The 18,605-nt window shown below is 42.6% G+C and overlaps 1 protein-coding gene across 1 annotated transcript in view; it reads right to left on the bottom strand.

Annotated features, from left to right (window-relative positions):
• Positions 1-18,605, bottom strand: part of TRPC5 (transient receptor potential cation channel subfamily C member 5) — a 260,230-nt gene that overhangs the window by 43,122 nt on the left and 198,503 nt on the right. The window contains exons 4-5 of the mRNA XM_078063933.1: positions 6,374-6,710; positions 4,867-5,006 (exon numbers count right to left, since the gene is read on the bottom strand). Of these exons, the coding sequence (XP_077920059.1) occupies positions 4,867-5,006; positions 6,374-6,710 (477 nt within the window). The remainder of the gene's footprint in view (positions 1-4,866; positions 5,007-6,373; positions 6,711-18,605) is intronic.

The raw sequence follows: 18,605 nt of genomic DNA, 5'->3' as shown, positions 1-18,605 counted from the left end.
CTGTAAGAAACAAGTGCACAAGATGAGAGGTACAGTGAACATTTATAAAACTTTTTCCTCTTTTCTCCTGTCTAGCACCCAAATAAAGCTACCAAAGTAAGCATCAAGCATTCATTTATACAACAGGCCCCGTGCATGGCACTGTTTGTCTCCCCTCCCTATCCAATCAGTATATGATGCTAATAACTCTTTTCCTCCCACTCTCACCCAAATATATTCCCTGCATATACACAGAGAAAAATGAATTTTAGAGCAATCATCTGGAGCAACCACCTGTGGTTTATCCACAGGCATTTTCTAACTGTGAGTTTACCAGATTGTTGGGGAGTGTCACTGGAACAGCGCCATTGGTACGCCCCAGGTAGTGGGGACAAATTACTCTGCCTCCTAATGAGATTTCAAATCAGATTTACCTCCCCAATCCCCCATTTCCTTCTGAGCACCATGGACAACTTGTAGTTACTGAAGGACTAGGGATAGGTTTGGCCTCCTCGGTGTGCAATGTTTATCCTGACTTCCTGGCTGACTTGCAGTTTGGGGCTGTTAGAGCAACCTTGTCATTACTCAGCTTTCCGCTGAATTTTAGCAGTCTGTAATGTATTTCATACTATTACAAAAAGCATGTCAGCCTTCCAGGTAGTGAATTTAGTACTGTTCCACATGGTGGTGTAGGCATGTATTTTATAGTTCTTTTGACAGCCCTACAAGTTCAGATGTCCTTCTAGTACAAATGAAGAACCAAGGGGTTGAAGGAGGGGAAGAGCCGTATTTCTGGTGTTGGTTGCCCATTTTTCAGCCCTATCCTGGACTTCCAGGTCCGGGAATATAGGGAGCAGCTTTATAGAAAGATGGCTTCATTGTGAGACCTTAGGTCCGATTTGGGCTTTGTCAACTTAAAACTGCCTGTATCTCTCCATTTCATCATAGAATGAGTATAATATCTACTCCTATCCACTGCACAGGTTTGTGATTATGTATCCATATGTGAGAGAATGTGTGCTCCATAAGGAGAGATGTTATGGAAATATAAGAATTTGCGTATTACCTTCCCCAAGACAGAAGTAGATTTTGCCTGGAATTCAATCCGAAGCATATTGCCTAGAGCTCTCATCTAAATATCGCAATTTCTTAGGACTAAATGTAAACAACTTTTCTGAAAAAATGTTGCATTGGGGGCCAAATCATATTGTTAGCATTTCTAAACTGTGCTTCAGTTCCAACAACTGACAAAACTGGTGTTGTTAAAATCATTTGTGTGTATCCAATATTCTTCATTGTCAGAGGAGTTGGGAGAAACCTTGCCACCCTTGTGCTTCTGTTTTAGATGAACTCTAGGTGGCTAATCCGTTTTATACACTCTTGGCCAAATCTTGTATCTCTACATTTTTCCTTCCCAAACAACAACAATAAAAACACCCCACATTGGCTACATTGCAGTGAGGGGTGGGCATTGTCATGCCTGTTTTACAAGTGGAGGAACTGAAATCCAGATAGGCAGAGTGACTTGCTTTAGATCACACAGCAAGCTGGTAGCAGAGCCAGGACTAAAATTGTGATCTCCATACACTCGGTCTGGCATTATCTCTATTAAATGTTCACTCAAATGATAGTTGATGTCACAGCACATATGTTAGATGGGTCTTTAAAAGTTCTGAGCTCTATGTGAGAGATGGAGACTACTGATAATGAAACAGACTTATATTTTAAAACTAGAAATTATCAACTGGAACATGCACAGCTCATAATTCAGGATTTTCTCCCTCCATAATTACAGCTGTAAGCACAGGGAAGTCTGCTGCCCGGGGGACAGTGAGTCTGCATTTGTAGAACATTCAGAGGTGTGAAAAATGATTCTTATGGCAAATCTGTGTTTTGCATCTATACCTTTGGCGGAAGATATTATAGAATATGAGAGCAGGGAATAAACTTGGAGCTCTTTTAGCATCAAGGTCAGCAAACTTTTTCTGTCAAGGGCCATATAGTAGATATTTTTGGCTTGGTGGGTTATATGGTCCTTGTCACAACTACTCAACTCTTCCTTGTAGAACTAATAGGGAATACGTGAACAAATGGATATGGCAGCAGGCCAAATTTGGTCTGCAGACCATAGTTTGATGGCTCCTGGTCTAATACAAGTGGTTTGCAAATTGTGTTCCTTGAAGACTGAAGGTTCAGTAGAGGCATCTGGTAGCCACTCTGGGAGCCAAAGAGGAGGCCTGGGAGATTGATTCCTCAATCCAAATTCAATCTTTGAGCTCTCTAATATATTGAAGTTCTGAATAAGTTTTAACTTCAAGATACGGTTTCATGGAAAAAAATAAAAGGCTGACAGCCACTGATCTAGTTCAATCTGCTTATTTTTCAGAGGCAGAATCTCAGGCTCAGGGAGGTAGAAGGATGACCTATGGTATTCTAGCTTGGGACAGAGCAAGGATTACATTCAGGTTTCCTGATTCTTGAGTTAGTGATACTAGGAGGCGAGTGATTTTTCTTACATTGTTTGAGATAGAATGCAGATTGAAAATTGGCCTCCATGTCTTTCAAAGGGGTATAAATGGCACTCTGACAATTCATGAAGCAAAATATGAAGAGGGCCAGCCTAAGGTAGGGACTTAATTATAAGGACGGAGTGGGAGATTGTGTCTTCAGCCAAGTACTGGCTGAAGAAAGGACCATAACTCAATGGGTACCAAAGTTCAGATTTAGTTTGAATGTATGGAAGTAAGGTGGTGGTGGGATAAATCTCGGTGGTACTATCCTAGAAGACACAAAGATAATTATTCTCCATTTGTAGGATTATCTGGGGGGCACTGAGGGCCGATCTTATGTGTATTTGTTCCTTTTGAGTACTTTGGTATGTGCCTTTTGGTTTCTGTTGTTGAAGACCATGTGCAGTGGAGTATATATCTTGTTTTTGCTCTAATAAAGGATCTTTTGTAAGGCCAGCTTATCCCATGGCATTTCTGTACTGCCTTAGTACAACAGTGATCAGAAATGTTTCAGGGGGCCTGGGGACCAGCTTTTGTGGCTTTACCTCATAGAGGTTGTCTCAGCCTACTTGGAGAAGTTCATCTCAGACTAGTATGTCTCTGTGGATGAGCAGACCAGACTGACCATTTGCAATTTCTCATTGCAAATCCAAATCTGCATGTGGCATGTCTTGCTTCATTAATTCTCCTTTTTTTTTTTTTTTTTTTTTTTTTTTTGAGAAGAGCTCCAACTTTTTGGCAAATGTCTCCTTTGGGTTAAGTGTTTATCAGTTGAGGGGCATTTATTCAGGTTAATATAGCTGATTTATCCTTCCACTATGTGATGGGGAAGTTCTAGCTCCTCGGAATCCCTGCCAGTGAAATTGAATAGGTTATAAAATTAGTTAATATTGGGAATCTGTAGACATGTTTATATCCCTAAGAGTAAATCCTTTTCTTGATCATTTATTCTAAACTTTCTTGTTTAAGCAAAACCTACCAATTTCTAGATTGATAATCTGTTGTCCCTCCTGTGTATAAATAACACTTCCAAAGGAAGAGGGTTTTTTTTTTTAAGGCAAACAGTGTTACTTAGTCAGCAGAGTGCCAGAATTACATGGATTTCATCCAGGCACATTAACCAGAGAGATTCAAACATTTTCCTCACCAGCTTTTTCTTGTAAGGAAGTTGTAAGTATGTGTTAAACGATCACCACAAGTATAAGGCATACTCTTAGGCTTCTTTCAAAAATGTTTCATGACTGCATTCAATATTCATGCTCCACATAACTAACTCCCAAGGTCTTCAAATTTATGCAATATGCATATTAGGGATATAAAAATAAGTTGTTGGAGATTTGGGGGACAGCCATATTCCCATTCTAAAACTCCCTAATGTGGGAGTTAGTGCCAAAAAGCATGACTGACTAGACAATCTTGGAGATTGAATTGTCAGCTTTTCCTCATGCTGGAGAAGTTCAACTCAGGGTAGAAGGAGCCAGCCATTCTATCATCTAATGAGCACCAAATCTGAACCCAGGGCCTAGGACTACCCAATATGAGATGTTGGACATGAGGCTATTTTTCAGGACAATTTAGGCTGTACATTGTGTGGGAAAAGCATTAAGATACTCTGTGTGTGTGTATGTTCATTATCTGAATTGGTACCGAGGCATAGGTTGAGTGATACTCAAAAAGCTGGATTTATAACAGCTTGAATGATCATCCTGGTGCTGGCAGTAATGAGGGAGGCAGAGATGATCAAAGATCTCTGTCTCCTGCAGTGAAGTTTCTAGGGTTCCTCTGCCTGTCATATGAAGAACACTTGAGGGAAGTGTGAATACTTAGCTTTGAGATGAGTCAAGTCAGCAAGTTAGGGAGAGATGGCTTCACACTGGAAGCACTATTCAGGAAAAGGAAGAGCTTTGTTCTGTTTGACCCCACAGGGAATAAGGATTATTAATGGATGTGTCACAGGGAAAATAATATTAGAAAAACATAAAGTAGCACTTTTTAATGAAGTGACAAGGGTTAAGAGAGGTTTTTGGAGATTGTGAATTCAGTGTGTTTTCTGTCCCTGACCTATGGAAGCATCAGTGGACCATCTTGGCAAAGATATTGTAGAGAGGATTTCAACACTCACTGGGTGGGTTGGTGGCTGAAGACCCTTCTACTGTCAGAGTTAAAGAAGCTAAAGATTCATTTGTAAATTGTTCTATTCTTCACTTAGGTGGAAACTACTTACAAACTATTGAAAGAATGTCTGTTTATATGGTACTTTCCCGCATGGATTGGACTGTCAACAACAGTTTTCCCCTAAACTCTTCATGCTCCCCATGCTAAAGCTTAATGTAACCCAAATCACTGCTTAAGAAAAAGGGCAAACATTCCAAGTTACCTTGACATAGGCCACAATCTTCAAGGAAATGGTTGCCAGGTAGAGTGAGTTCATTGCAAAATCCATTAGATTCCACCAGTCATGGATATATTCAGTAAATCCACCATCCCACATTTCCTTAATCTCCCCCCAAATGAAACCTAAAGAATGGAGGCAAGAGGTTTATTTCTAGACAGGGTCAAAATAGTATCATAGTCATCACAGTAGGATTCCCCTGAGTAAAGACAGGCAGAAACAATGAATGAATTGAGATCACTGGAGAGAAGCCCCCAGAGATGGTAATAATAACATATCTCTTTTTCTTTCCTGCATCACCTCTCACTTGTGGATTTGCCAAACCTGATAGGCTTTACCTGAAGATGCTCATGCATTATACTTTTCCAGATGCTACTCACTTTTAGCATTATTATTATAGTTACTGGTGCTGTTGCAATTTTGGGTGCTTGATTCTATCCTATTCCCATTTTGAAGTAGGAAATTTATTAATTTCATTAATAAACTAATGAGGTCAATATTATCCTATAGTCTTTAGTTTCCATCATGTGCTAGAGGGAAAACTCAGTAAGTTTTGAGGTGAACTAGCTGACCACCAACCGAATTACTGGATGTTGAGGCTGACACTAGGCAAAGGGGCCCAAAATAACTTAGAACCCTCTTTTCTCCTTTCTCCTCTCATTGTGTGGGGGGTTTTGTGGAATTCTGCCTGATGACATAGATGTTTCTTGAATCTTGGAATCAAGAAACCAGTAAAAGGTGTGGCTGTAGTCTAAGGCAGTGCTTCTCAGACTTTAAAGTGCATGTCAATCACCTGGGGATAATGTTGAAATTCAGATTCTGATTCCCTAGATCTAGGGTGGGACTTGAGATTCTGTATGTCTAACAAGTTCCCAGGTGATGATGCTGACATTGCTGATTTGGGAATTACAGTTTGAGTAGCAAGGATTTGGAGGATAGCAATGCATTGGAGGGTCCAATGCAATCTAACCATGCTTGGAGACTACTGGTGAAATTACTTTTACCATGAATTGTGTGAATTTCCCAGGTTCCCCTCCCGACTGTGGAATCATTACCTATATAGGATGTGGACCCTGAATAAGTACTAGGATTTTGTGGAGTAGCCACAAGAAAGGTTCAAGTGCTCTTGAGTTATAGAAAGGGCATTGAATAGATTAACACTTGCTCTGTCTAGCTTACCTGCAACCCATTCTGACTGATATTAGGCTTTCCTTCCACACCAACTTATACACAATTTCCTGTCCTTGAAGATGTTAGGTTAGCAGAATTAAGCCCTGGGTTCACTGCCAGTCTCACTGTGGGCCAGGTAATACTAAGTGACTGGGGTCTGGGGAAGAAGGAACCACATTTCTGAGACTCCCAACAAAGGACTTCCCCACGGCACAAAGAGAAGATGTCCTGATTCAGGGCCAGTCCATCTGCCTGTTCCAGTATTTTCTGTAAACAGGAGCAGCAGGCAATCTGGCCATAGCTCCTGGTTTCTTTGACTCACCGAGAACCCAGGGCAATATCATCCATTCCACGACAGTTGGGGGAGGCCCCTGTACATGAAGGTCTGTTCTGACGATATGCTGAGAAGCCAGGAGAAGCATGAAGAGGAAGGTCAGATATGATGCTGTGTGGCAGATAAACTTGATAAAGGGTTTCTTGATGAACAGCCCAAGGTTGCTCCTGGGTGAGATCAGATAAGCTATAGACAGCATGGGAAACAGGAACCCAATGGTCATGCAGGTAAGCAGCTTGACTACCCAGTGTTTCCGTCGCCATCCAGGGAAGCCGTCATACCACAGGGTGGCAAGTAACTGTTGGCAATTAGGCTGAGCAACAAACTGGGAAAGAAAGAGAACAAGTTAGGCATCTTGGACGTCCAGGGGGACGTCTACATTCATAATACCTCTCCTAGTTTACAGCCAGCTTCATGGCCAATCCCCAGAAGAGGCCTTTTTTCCAGATTTCCATGAATGGATCTAACCCCAGAGACAGCTCTACATCTCAAGCTATGAGACTGGATTTTCCTTAGGGTTATTTGCTTCATGTATTAAGCATAATCACTCTGTTGGGTTTGTGCTTTGTCATACTTCCCTATTCTTCCTCCCATCATCTTAGAGAAATGGCTCCCAAACCTTGGCTCTCCATCAGATTCATCCAGCGAACATTAAAATATTCAGATTCCCAGGTTACACCAAAGACTGACTAAATGAGCATCTCTGGGGAGTAGAGCCTGGGCAGCTGTTTTACAAAGTTCTTCTGGGAATATCCATGTCTTTTAGCAGAGAATCATGGGGACATTTTATTTCAAATTGGTTCACTTTTACTCATTCCCTGAGCTTACATGAGGTCATCAACAAATGTGCACTATGTTTGGGCAAACACAAACTGGCAGAGAATAAGCTCATGCCTGTGGCTATGGTTTAGAATGGAAATGAGTTCCCTGCTTGATTTTGTCTCTTTTCTCCTTTGGTTTTGAGCACCTCTTGGTTGGCTAGCAGTGAATCAGCTTGCTGCTTTGCCATCTATTAACACCCTCTCAAGTCTAGACACGCAGAAGAGGGAACAATATTTGGGGGCCCAAATCACAACACTGTGTACCAACTCAGCTGGGATTTTACTTAATGGCAATCTCCAAAGTGTCAGTGATTAATAGTTAAGGATTCATCAGGATTGCAAGTCATCATCAAGCTGCCACTTCCTGGTAAGGAACTCAATAGGGAGCTCAACTGTCAGCCGTGATTTTAAATACTGCCTACATTTCCCAGCTTCCCATGGGAAAGGTTAAATAGAGCTGTACCATATAGCTTACTAGGACAAAGGAAATAAAATTCTTCCATGATTTAGCCGACACCCGAGGTAGACTAGCCCAACTTTACTGTTAGTATATCTGTGAAGGTCACTGGCTTCCCACCAAAACCATTCTGCTCTTCCTTGAGCACATAGCTGGACTACACCTTCCAGTCTCCCTTGCAGTGAGACGTGACCACATGACTAAGTTCTTAATAATGGGACTGCTGAGAAATGATGGGTGGTACTTCCAGGCCTGGCTTATAGAAGTTTCCCATGTGTGTTCCCCCATGTTCTCTCCTGCTTCTGGCTGACTAGGATGTGGTAACCCAGGATGACCTAGGAGTTTCTGTCAGCTCGTGTCCATCAATGACCATATAGAGGAGAACTATCCTGCCAATACCTGCCTTGGACTGTTACATGACTGAGAGGATTCTAGTATGTTTGAGCCATTATGTATTTGGGAGTCGAGACTACCCTAAAGCACTTTACTATTATGAAACTATCAAAAATAAACTCTAACATTTTTTTATCATGTGATCTCATCTTCTTCAAAGATGCTTATGATCCCCAGCATGTCCTGGATCACATAGAAAGGCACAATCCTATAGTCTCTTACTACTCTTCTTGGTGCACAATAGCCTATGCCAGAGGCTGGGATGAAAAAGTCCTTAAAAAAAAAAAAAAAAGGACAGAAAAGTAGAAGTTAGGTAAAGCAAGATGTTTGGATGCAGTGGGAAGAGCACTGGGAGTGCACAATCTAGTGAGGGAGATGGATATATAAAAAGGCAGTTATAAAACAGTAGAGTAAGGGCTTCAAGTGAAAATGGATATGAAGAAAGCATAATGGGAGCACAAAGGAGAGCAAATCTGGACTGCGCAGCCAAGGCTCCCTGGTGCAGGTGATACCTGAGTGGAGCATGACATGACGTGTAGAAGTTGGTTAAGTGTAGGAAGGGAAAGGGAGTTATGGAGAGGGAAAAGGAGCGAACAGCCAAAGCAGAGGGTATGACATGACTAAAGGCATCGAGGTTAAAAAAGAACATGACCTGTATGAGGAACTAGAGCAGTCTGGGGTGGCTACAGCTTGAAATGCAAAGCTGTGAATGGCAGGAGATAGGGCTGGAGAAGTAGACAGGGGTTACAGAAGATTAAAATGATAACCTTTGGCTACTGTAAATAGTATGACTCATTTTAAGAGAGATAGGGAGCCATAAGCAATATGTTTATGTGTGTGAGTGTGTGCGAGTGTGAGTGTGTGTATTTGTGTGTGTTTAGAGTAGTGGAGTAGTTAAGATTCTCCACTGTAGACTCTGGAGCTAGATTGCATTGGGTCTCTTTGTTCTTCAGTGATTTTGTCTGAAGAATGGAGATCATAGCATCTACCAGCAAGGGTTGGTGTGAGAATTAAGATCACTTATGGGGTGCCTGAGTGGCTCAGTCGGTTGAGCGTCCAACTCTTGATTTTGGCTTGGGGTGGTGGGATCGAGCCCCATGCTGGCCCTGCGCTTGGCCGGGAATCTGCCTGAGATTCTCTCTCTCCCTCTCCCCCTGCCCCTCCCCCTACTCATGCGCACGCGCACACACACACACACACACTCTCTCTCTTTCTCAAATAAATAAATAAATAGGAGTGCCTGGGTGGCTCAGTCAGTTAAGTGTCTGCCTTCAGCTCAGGTCCTGGGATCTAGCCCTGCATCAGGCTCCCTGCTCAGCGGGGAGTCTGCTACTCCCTCTCCCACTGCCCCTCCCCCTCTACTCATGTTCTGTCTCTTGCTTTCTCTCTCTCAAAGAAATAAATAAAATCTTAAAAAAAATAAATATCTCTTGGAAAAAAAGACCACTTACTACATACAAAGTACTTAGAACTATGCCTAGCACATAGTAAGGGCTCATTCAATCTTAGCTGCAGATATTATTATGCATGTGATAGGATCAGACTTAGACTTTAGAAAGATCCTTCTGGGGATCGAGTGGGAGATGAATGGGGGGCAGAAAGTGGGCAAAACTTGAGGCAGGAAGACCGGTTAGGAGTCTGGTATATGATGATTGTGACTTGGACTAAGGTAATGGCAGTGGAAATGGAAAGCCTCGCTCAGAGGCAAAATGCTGTGAGGAGGTGGAAGGAAGTGGCAGGATGTGGTGATGGATGGGGAGTGAAGTAATAGAAGGGGATTGAGTGTAAAGGGGTGGGGGACTTCCCTTTGGGGTGAATTGGTAGCTATTAGTGTCATCATCTGAGAGTGGGAACACTGAAGCTGGAACAGGTTTACGGAGATGCATGCAGAGTTAGATTTGTCTCTGTGTTGCTGAATGGAGATATCTGGACTGCTGTACTGATGCAGGGGTTGACAAACTTTCTCTGTAAAAGGCCAGATAGTAAATATGTGGGGCTTTGCAGTCCATATAGTTCCTGTAGAAACTACTCAACTGTTCCGGTGCAAACTCAGCAATAGACAATATGTAAATATGTAAATGAATGGGTGTTTATTTTTTATTTTTTTAGATTTGTTTATTTGAGAGCGAGGTTGGGGAGGGGCAGAGGGAGAGAGAGAAAGAATCTCAAGCAGACTCCCTGCTGAGTGCCGAGCCTGATGCAGGGCTTGATCTCATGACCCTGAGATCATGACCTGAGCTGAAATCAAGAGTCAGATGCTCAACTGACTGAGTCACCCAGGCGCCCCCTGCCAATTAACACTTTAGTTGTAGTTTGCCAATCCCTGTACTATGATATTGCTCCCTGCTGCTGCTAGGACCAAACAAATATTTGGACCATGTCAGCAGTGGTCTTTATGACTGCCTGGGACTTCCCCTCATGTATCCCCAAGAACTCTGACTCCAGAAATCACTTTCCCTTAGGCAAAAGTGCAGAGGTGAAGCTTCTTTGAATAAAGGATATTACCATCCAACCTCTATCTTCACTGCCTCTGCTCTGATTTTCGACTAGGCTGAAGATGGTAATTTTAAAGTTTGGACAGGTTTTTATTTTCTGTTTCTACATCTGACAAGAGTAGTGTAGGGTGGTGTGGATTCTGGCAGAACAAACTGCAATTAGAATATTATAAAGGAAGTTTTTGTTAAGCCACCACGTAGTATGGAAGCCCAAAACATCTGTGAGCCTTGAAAGCACAATCCTGATTCCTGTTTGCATACTGAAGTTCAAATTTGACAGGTTATTTAATCAATCTCTACTCGATTTCAAGAATGCCTCAGAAGGAGAGATTGCAGGAAAAACAGCAGAGTGTGTATGCATTGGATGCTTGATTGTACTAAGAGCCAAACTGTACAGAGACTAGAGCAGTAGTTTTTAATTTTGATGGGGTCCAATTTGTGTTTTATTTTGTTGCTTGTGCTGTTGCTGCCATATCTAAGAAACCATTACCCTATCCGAGATCACAAAGATTTGTACCTAGGTTTTCTTCTCTGGATTTGATAGCTTTAGCTCTTATATTTAGGTCTTTGATCCAATTTTGAATTAACTTTTGCATATTGTGTGAGAAAGGGGTCCAACTTCATTCATTTGCATGTGGATATCCACTTGTCCCAGCACTATTTATTGAAAAGGCTATTATTTCCCCGTTAAATTGTTTTGGCATCCTTGTTGAAGATCAACTAACCATAAATGTAAGGATTTACTTTGGACTCTTAATTCTATTCCATTTATCAATAAGTCTATCCTTGTCTTGTTCCTGATTTTAGGGGAAAAGCTTTCAGTTGGTCTCCATTAAGTATGATATTAGCTATGGCTTTTTCATAGATGGCTTTCATCAGGTTGAGGAAGTTCTAAACTGTTTTCTGAGTGGTTTCTTTTTTTTTTAATCATGAAAGGGTGTTGGATTATGTCAAATGCTTTTCCTATGTCAATTGAAATGTGTGTTTTTCTCCCTTTCTTCTATGGATATAATGTAATACATCGATTTTGTTATGTGAATCACTCCTACACTACTGGGATGAATTCCACTAGGTCATGGTGTACAATCCTTTTTATCTATTTCTGGATTCAGATTGTTTTTTGTTAAGCCTATTGTTCGCCTCAACTGCTATCCACTGTTTCCCAGGCTGCTGCGATGTGAAACAGTTTCTGCTGAATTTTTCAACAAATGCCCTTAGGGAAAGGGCTGTTGGTCCTGAGTAAGATCACATAAACACAAGCTGTGTAAATGGAACTTTTCTAGGGAGTTGCCAGACAGGTCATATAATGACAGTTTTCTGGGGATGGGTCTTTTGGGGGAGCTCCAAACTCTGTCTTCTCCTTTCCAGTGGAGAAGCTGCCAAGCTGTTGCTCTTCACAGTTGCTGTGGTTCCAAGGCTGTTGGTTTTCAAGACTATGGTGGGGCTTGATAAAGGGGGAGAGGAACAGGCAAGTTAAAATATCGCAAAACTTGCTGTTCTTACCAAGATTCAGCTGTTTTTCTTGAATACATGCTCCTCTGGTTGTTACAAGCCTTTGGTTAATTTTCAGAATTGTGAAAATGTTTATTTGGAATATTTTTCCTATGCCTTGTTGCTTTTTTGGAGGAGTGGATTTTCAGAAGTCCCAACTCCACCATTCTGGAAGTGTTTTCCCTTTGTGACTTTTTAACTTTTTGTGGGAGGTGATGTTGTATTTGGGTTGTTAGATTGTGGCCTAATGCAAAGGATAGAGCCCTTTCCCAATTTCTTCCTCAGGGGGCTTCAAAGAAAAAAAAACACCAAAGTTTGAGCAGTATGAGAGCTTCTTCTCTTTTTTTAAAGATTTTATTTGAGATAGAGAGCACGAGAGAGCACAAGCAGGGTGAAGGGCAGAGGGAGAAGCAGACTCCCCGCTGAGCAGGAAGCCCGATGTGGGGCTCGATCCCGAACTCCAGGATCATGACCTGAGCCGAAGGCAGACACTTAACCCACTGAGCCACCCAGGCGCCCGGTATGAGAGCTTCTTAAAAGCCAGAGGGCTGGGTATTGGTCAAGGAATAGGAGCATGTCTTAGTTTCCATTATATTCCCAGTATTTTGCTAAATGCCTGGCACAAGGTAAACACTGAATAAATATTTGTTAAATGAGTGATTGAATAAATAGGTATGTGATAGGTGAACCTTGGTGGAATGCTCTCTTTCCAAAGCTTTCTTTCCTTAGTGTATATAGGGGGTGATGTGTGGTAGTTAAGACAAGCCTCCTGGAAGTTGAAATGACGAACTACTCTTAACATAGATTAACTACCATATATTGAGCTCCTATAATGTACCAAACATTGTATCAGATTTTCTTTTTTTTAAGATTTTATTTATTTGTCAGAGAGAGAGAGAGCACAAGCAGGGGGAGTGGCAAGCAGAGGGAGAAGCAGGCTCCCCGCTGAGCAAGGAGCCCAATGCAGGACTCGATCCCAGGACCCCGGGATCATGACCTGAGCCGAAGGCAGACACTTAACCAACTAAGCCACCCAGGTGGCCCTGTATCAGATTTCACATGCATCACCTCACAACAACCCTAAAGGCAGATATTAGCATTATACTCCTTTCACAGATGATGGAACTAAGCTCAAGATCACATTTCTGGTATGTGGTAGGGCCAGGACTGGAGCCCTGGCTTGGCTGATGCTATAGACCAAGCCCTTCAACACTGTACTCAGGCAGTCCATGGTTGGTATGAGCTGAGGCCTGCAGAAAGCTGAATTTCCCAATATTGTCCCCACTGGCCTGGCCACAGTGACCAAAATGCTCCTGTCACTTACTGCTTTGGGTCAAGGTGTTGAAATTATATTCATGTTTTTATGGGGCTCCTGAGTAGCTCAGTTGGTTAAGCGTCTGCCTGGCTCAGGTCATGATCTCAGGGTCCTGGGATCGAGCCCTGCATCGGGCTCCCTGCTAAGGGGGAATCTGCTTCTCCCTCTCCCTGTGCTCCTCCCCCTGCTCATCCTCTCTCTCTCTCAAATAAAATCTTTAAAAAAAGAAAGTATATTCATGTTTTTAGGAGGTGGTAACATATAAAACTATTAACTAACAGTTTAAAAGTGAGTGTATCATATTAGCCAGTTACCTACCTATAAGGGGCCTGTCCACCAGCAAAGCTGAAGAGCAATGATCAGAAGCCCAGGTCTGGGCTCCTGAGTGGCAGCTAGGAAAGGCAGGAGGGAAGATGCAGAGCTAAAGGACACAGGGGAGGGGAGGCGGGGGAGGAGACGCTGAAGATCTTAGTTTCTTGGTTTAGCCGCCCCAGGCCAGATCTATATAGGACTCCCCTTTACAACCACCCAGATCTTTTCTTCACAAACCTGCTAGGGCCCTCGGTGCAGTTCCTTTTATTTTTAAAAATCCATGACGCTTCATTTCTCCAATGCTCTCAGGCAATAGCTGAAAATGAAATTTGTCCTTACTGTATAGGACCTTTGGAAAAGCCCTGGCTTTTTTCCTTTGACATAAAGCTGCATTGTAAATGGAGGGGCTCAATAGCTCTTCGCCCCTCGAAAGAGAGATTCTTGATAGGAATAACGTCAGGTTCTACTGGAAAGAGCGCCACCCTCCCCCAGACCACTAGCAAAACTGTTCCGATTTCACCTAGGCAGAGCTCTGACTTCATTCATTCAGTGAGGAGAATTCTCTCCCTAGGTCCCCACCAGTCCATCGCATGCTTGCTCCTACAGCTGTCTAAATAATCACGTGGCTTTAGTGCTTGGTTCACATGCTGACCCCAAAGCAGAACAGAATTTGACTTGCTCATGGCTAAGGGAATGCAAGATCAATGTGAATCAGTTTAGCCGTTTCAGCAAGTATTTCTGTACATCTGCTCCGTGTCCAGTTCTGTGTGGTGCGTGGGGAGAGGGTCACAGCAAGAGAGACCCACAGTGATTCTGGCCTGCAGGATCTCACTGACAGACCAGCCAGACTCACGTGAAACAAGTAATAGGACAGTCATGTTTGTGTTCAGATGGCCTGCGCAAGCGGTACAGATGGTACGAGTGTCAGGTTCTCAGCTGGGGGGTGGCCACACACTGGTGAAGGCTACTCCCTTCCAAATTGGGAGATTTTGCCAAGTAAGGACGTGATTAAAAAAAAAAAAAAAAGCCCACGCCCCTTTGACTCTTCTGTTCGCACCACTTCATAAAAAGAAATGTCAGAATAAAGTACAGTCATTCAAACTGGATCCATTTAGCGTTAGGAAAAATTGACTACGTTGTCATGAGGCACAACAACTTAGGAACTCAGGGCATTCAGAGAAGGGACGAATCAGCAGGCACTAGAGACTGAAAGAAAGGCTACAGAGAATCATTAAATCAGAGAATCTCACTTCCTTCTGGAAGCCTTCCCTGATTGCCCCAGCCAGAGGCGATCCCTCCTCCTCAAACCCAGACGACTTTGCTTCTTCCTTGAGGTACCTCTTAGAACCTGACCTGTGTTACACTTACTTTTATGTAGAGCCCGTGACTTGGCTTTCTTACCCCAGTAAGCTTCTGAAGGGGAGGGATAATTTTGTATGTTGTATGACATTTCATAGCCCAAAGGGCTTTGCAGACATTTACTGTACTTGTTAAAGTGAGAAAGTTCTCTTCTCTGCTTTCCTGCCAAACTTTAGTCCTGAATGTTCACTGCCTAGTGAGCATTTCAAATTCATAACCCAAATGGAACTTTTTCTCCCCCAAACCTCTCTCTCTCTCTCTCTCTCTCTCACACACACACACACACACACACAGACACACACACACACACTTCTCTTTCACCTCATATTCTGTGTACCCACAAGGTATTTCTCTAATACTAGTCATAATAGTCACAGATTAAATATCCATAGAAGTTCCTGTGTTTTGGATACTTTTAACAGCCCTTTATATGTATGAACCAACCCAGGAGGTTGGTACTGCATTTACATCCATTTTACAGATGAGAAAAACTGACGCCCAGAGAGGTTAAATGCTAATGATAACAGCAACAATGAACATTTGAATGCTCACTGTGTGTCAGGCACTACGGTGAGTGCTCATTTAAGAGTAGTGAGCCTGGGATACACTTCCCTGGTTAGTGACCAAGACCCCGTCTCTGACAAGACCATGGAAAATGAGGGGAAATCCCTTGGTAGGAGCAGAGGATCTGGGGGTGAAGGGCGGGCTCTTGAGAAGGAAACCAAGCTGTGAGGCAGAGAAAAAAAAAGCCAGTAGCAGTTGGGTTTTCAGTGGCTCCCCTAAGGATGGGCAATGTGGTCAGAGGAGAAAAGTCTTTCCTAACTCCCACAGTCCACTCTGTTCTGTGCCATGGAGGCTGTCAGCAAGAGAAAAATCAGATCAGGATAAAACAAGTCAGTCCCACATTGAGTCACCTTACTGGTGATTAGCACATGATTTTAGACTGTTGGGTATGTATAAAGTGCAGTAGATGAGACTAGAAGAAAGGTCACCTTGACCTATGTTTAACATTCAGAGCTCTGTTAAGCGGCTCAGGCCTATTGTTCCCTGAAGTAATTGGCACTGAATTATCTTTGTGTGTTTTCTAAGAGAGCAGCTGACTTCAAGCTGGGGGCCTTACACTGTAAACCTTTCTTCCTTTAGTACACTTAGAGGAAAGGAAAATCTGAAAGGTGAGAATGAGCCCCCCCCCCCCAACATCCCCCAGGGAAGTCCAGGATGGGGAAGAAAACTTGAGTTCCAACTATGGCAGGCTTTGAGCTAAGGGCCTTTCTGGGTGGTTGGAAAAAGTCTACTGATCTTTCTAGAACCTTCCTCTGCTCCCTCAGTGAGTGGCTACACAATGGAATAGGCCCACCTTTCATCGCCTGAGATGTCAGTTCTTCAAAAGAGAGTCCAGTTGTGTGTAAGGGTGTATTTAAAAAGCCAGCCACAAAAATGATCTGAGATAGAACAAGTTTTGTTGGTTTGTTTTGTAGTTGCCAATCAAGCTGGGCTCTGATGAGGAGAAAAATGCTCAAAAAGGAAATCAGGGGCAATACAAAATTTTCCAAAGAGGGGAAAATGTACAAAACACCTTCCTTCTCTGCCATTACAATGAGCTTGCTGAGCCGTACTGTTATGAAGTGGTTCAGCTTTTTACCACAGCAGCAGAAATATGAGACGAAGAGATAGGTTTTGGCAAGTAGATTAGGCCCAGGTCATAATTCAAAGTGGCCCCTACATTTTACATGTAGTCTCTGTCTAAAACGATTTTATATTTACTTACTCAGATCACTAATCCATGGTGAATTTTTTTGAAAGAAGGAGATGCGGTGCTTACCCAGGGATTACTGAGCTATTTTGTACTCATCTGGTTGTTGCTGCAGTTACCTGGTACCCTTGGGACCTGAACTAGCCTGCCTGTATCAGTGGCAACAGAAGTTCAGACTCATCAAATAAGTCAACTGGCAGTCATACCTCTAATTTCAAATTTGAGCTAAGGCTCACTAGCTTGAACTAACTGAAGGAAGGTGAGGTTAGATGCTGAAAACTCGGTTTTAAACACATATTTAAAAAATATAGTTTCCCATTTGCATGTATATACAGCAGTGGGAATTTGCTAAATGGGGTTTCCTGATAGATGTTATAATTCTCCCTTGTTGGAGGTGATAGACTCTGAAAGCATCTAGTGCTGCAAAATTAAGTCCAATGCGGTGGCTTATTCTAGCCATGAGAGGGCAGCAGAGAGCGGTGGGAACGCACTTCCTACTTCCAAGAAGGGTATTCTAGAAGGAAAGAGGAGCCTGTCTTGGAAAACTTCTCACCTGGGAGGGAGCAAGTGAACCAGCATGTCAGGCAATTGAAGAGGAGAGCCTGGAAGCTCACTAAAGCCAAATAAGAAGTCAGTCGGGGTGTGACCAGGTCAGCTAGTGGCCCATGGACTAGAACAGGGGCAAAATATAATGAGAGCCAAAGGGGCAACCAATTCTGATGGCATCAGTCTTTGAGAGCTGGGTGTCCTGGGCAGTTCCAAGCCCAGTGCTAGGAGGATGCTACAGGTTCACAGATTCACAGTACTTACTCCAAAATCCGTGTGGCCAGATGTGTTTTGGAATTCTAAATTTGTCGGATTTCAGAACAATAATATGCCATCTGTACCATATATTAGGTAACACTCCCAATGAGATTTAAGGCAGCACTCATAATTAGGGTTGCCAGATTTAGCAAATAAAAATACAAGAGGTCTGGGTGCCTGGGTGGCTCAGTTGGTTAAGTGACTGCCTTCGGCTCAGGTCATGATCCTGGAGTCCCGGGATCGAGTCCCGCATTGGGCTCCCTGCTCGGCAGGGAGTCTGCTTCTCCCTCTGACCCTCCCCCCTCTCATGTGCTCTCTCTCATTCTCTCTCTCTCAAATAAATAAATAAAATCTTTAAAAAGAAAAAAAAGAAAATTATTTATAAAAAAAAATATAAGAGGTCTAGTTACATTTGAATTTCAGATCAACTGTGAATCATGTTTTAGTATAAGTGTATCTCCTTATAATATTTGGGACATACTTATACTAAAACATGATTCACTGTTGGTCTGAAATTCAAATGTAACCAGATGTTCTGTATTTTATCTGGAAATCCTACTATAGTCAAACATGTTAGTATCACAGCAGTGAAACCTATGAATGCTTAGACTCAATGGGATAAATAAAGACAATAAATTGCCTCACATCAGTTCATCTCATGTTTTGCCACCATATGAGTTTTGATAGGAAATTTATGAAAAAAATTTTTTTTTGGTCTTCAGGACTTGGTAGATTTTGGAATTGTGGACTTGTAATTGTTCAGTTAATAAAAGAAAACAATGGAGAGATCTATGGTGAGATGTGTTCATGCCTGCAGTGTATCTAGTTCTTAAGGGCTTGGGTCCTTTTTTTTTTCAGGTCACAAGACGTGTGCAGGTATGGCAGGTCCTGAAACATTGGGGGCACAAAAGGAGACTAAGTCAGGTGCACCCAAATAGTTTTCACATTTATAAGAAAGCTTGGCTGGAGGTTTCATGACCTGCTGTGAGCAGCCCACTTTGAAATCTTCAGGATGAAATC

The sequence above is a fragment of the Halichoerus grypus genome, chromosome X (assembly GCF_964656455.1).
Source record: "Halichoerus grypus chromosome X, mHalGry1.hap1.1, whole genome shotgun sequence".
Classification (NCBI taxonomy): Eukaryota; Metazoa; Chordata; class Mammalia; order Carnivora; family Phocidae; genus Halichoerus; species Halichoerus grypus.
Note: the sequence above shows the minus strand (reverse complement) of the source record. Positions and strands in the feature narration are given on the sequence as shown.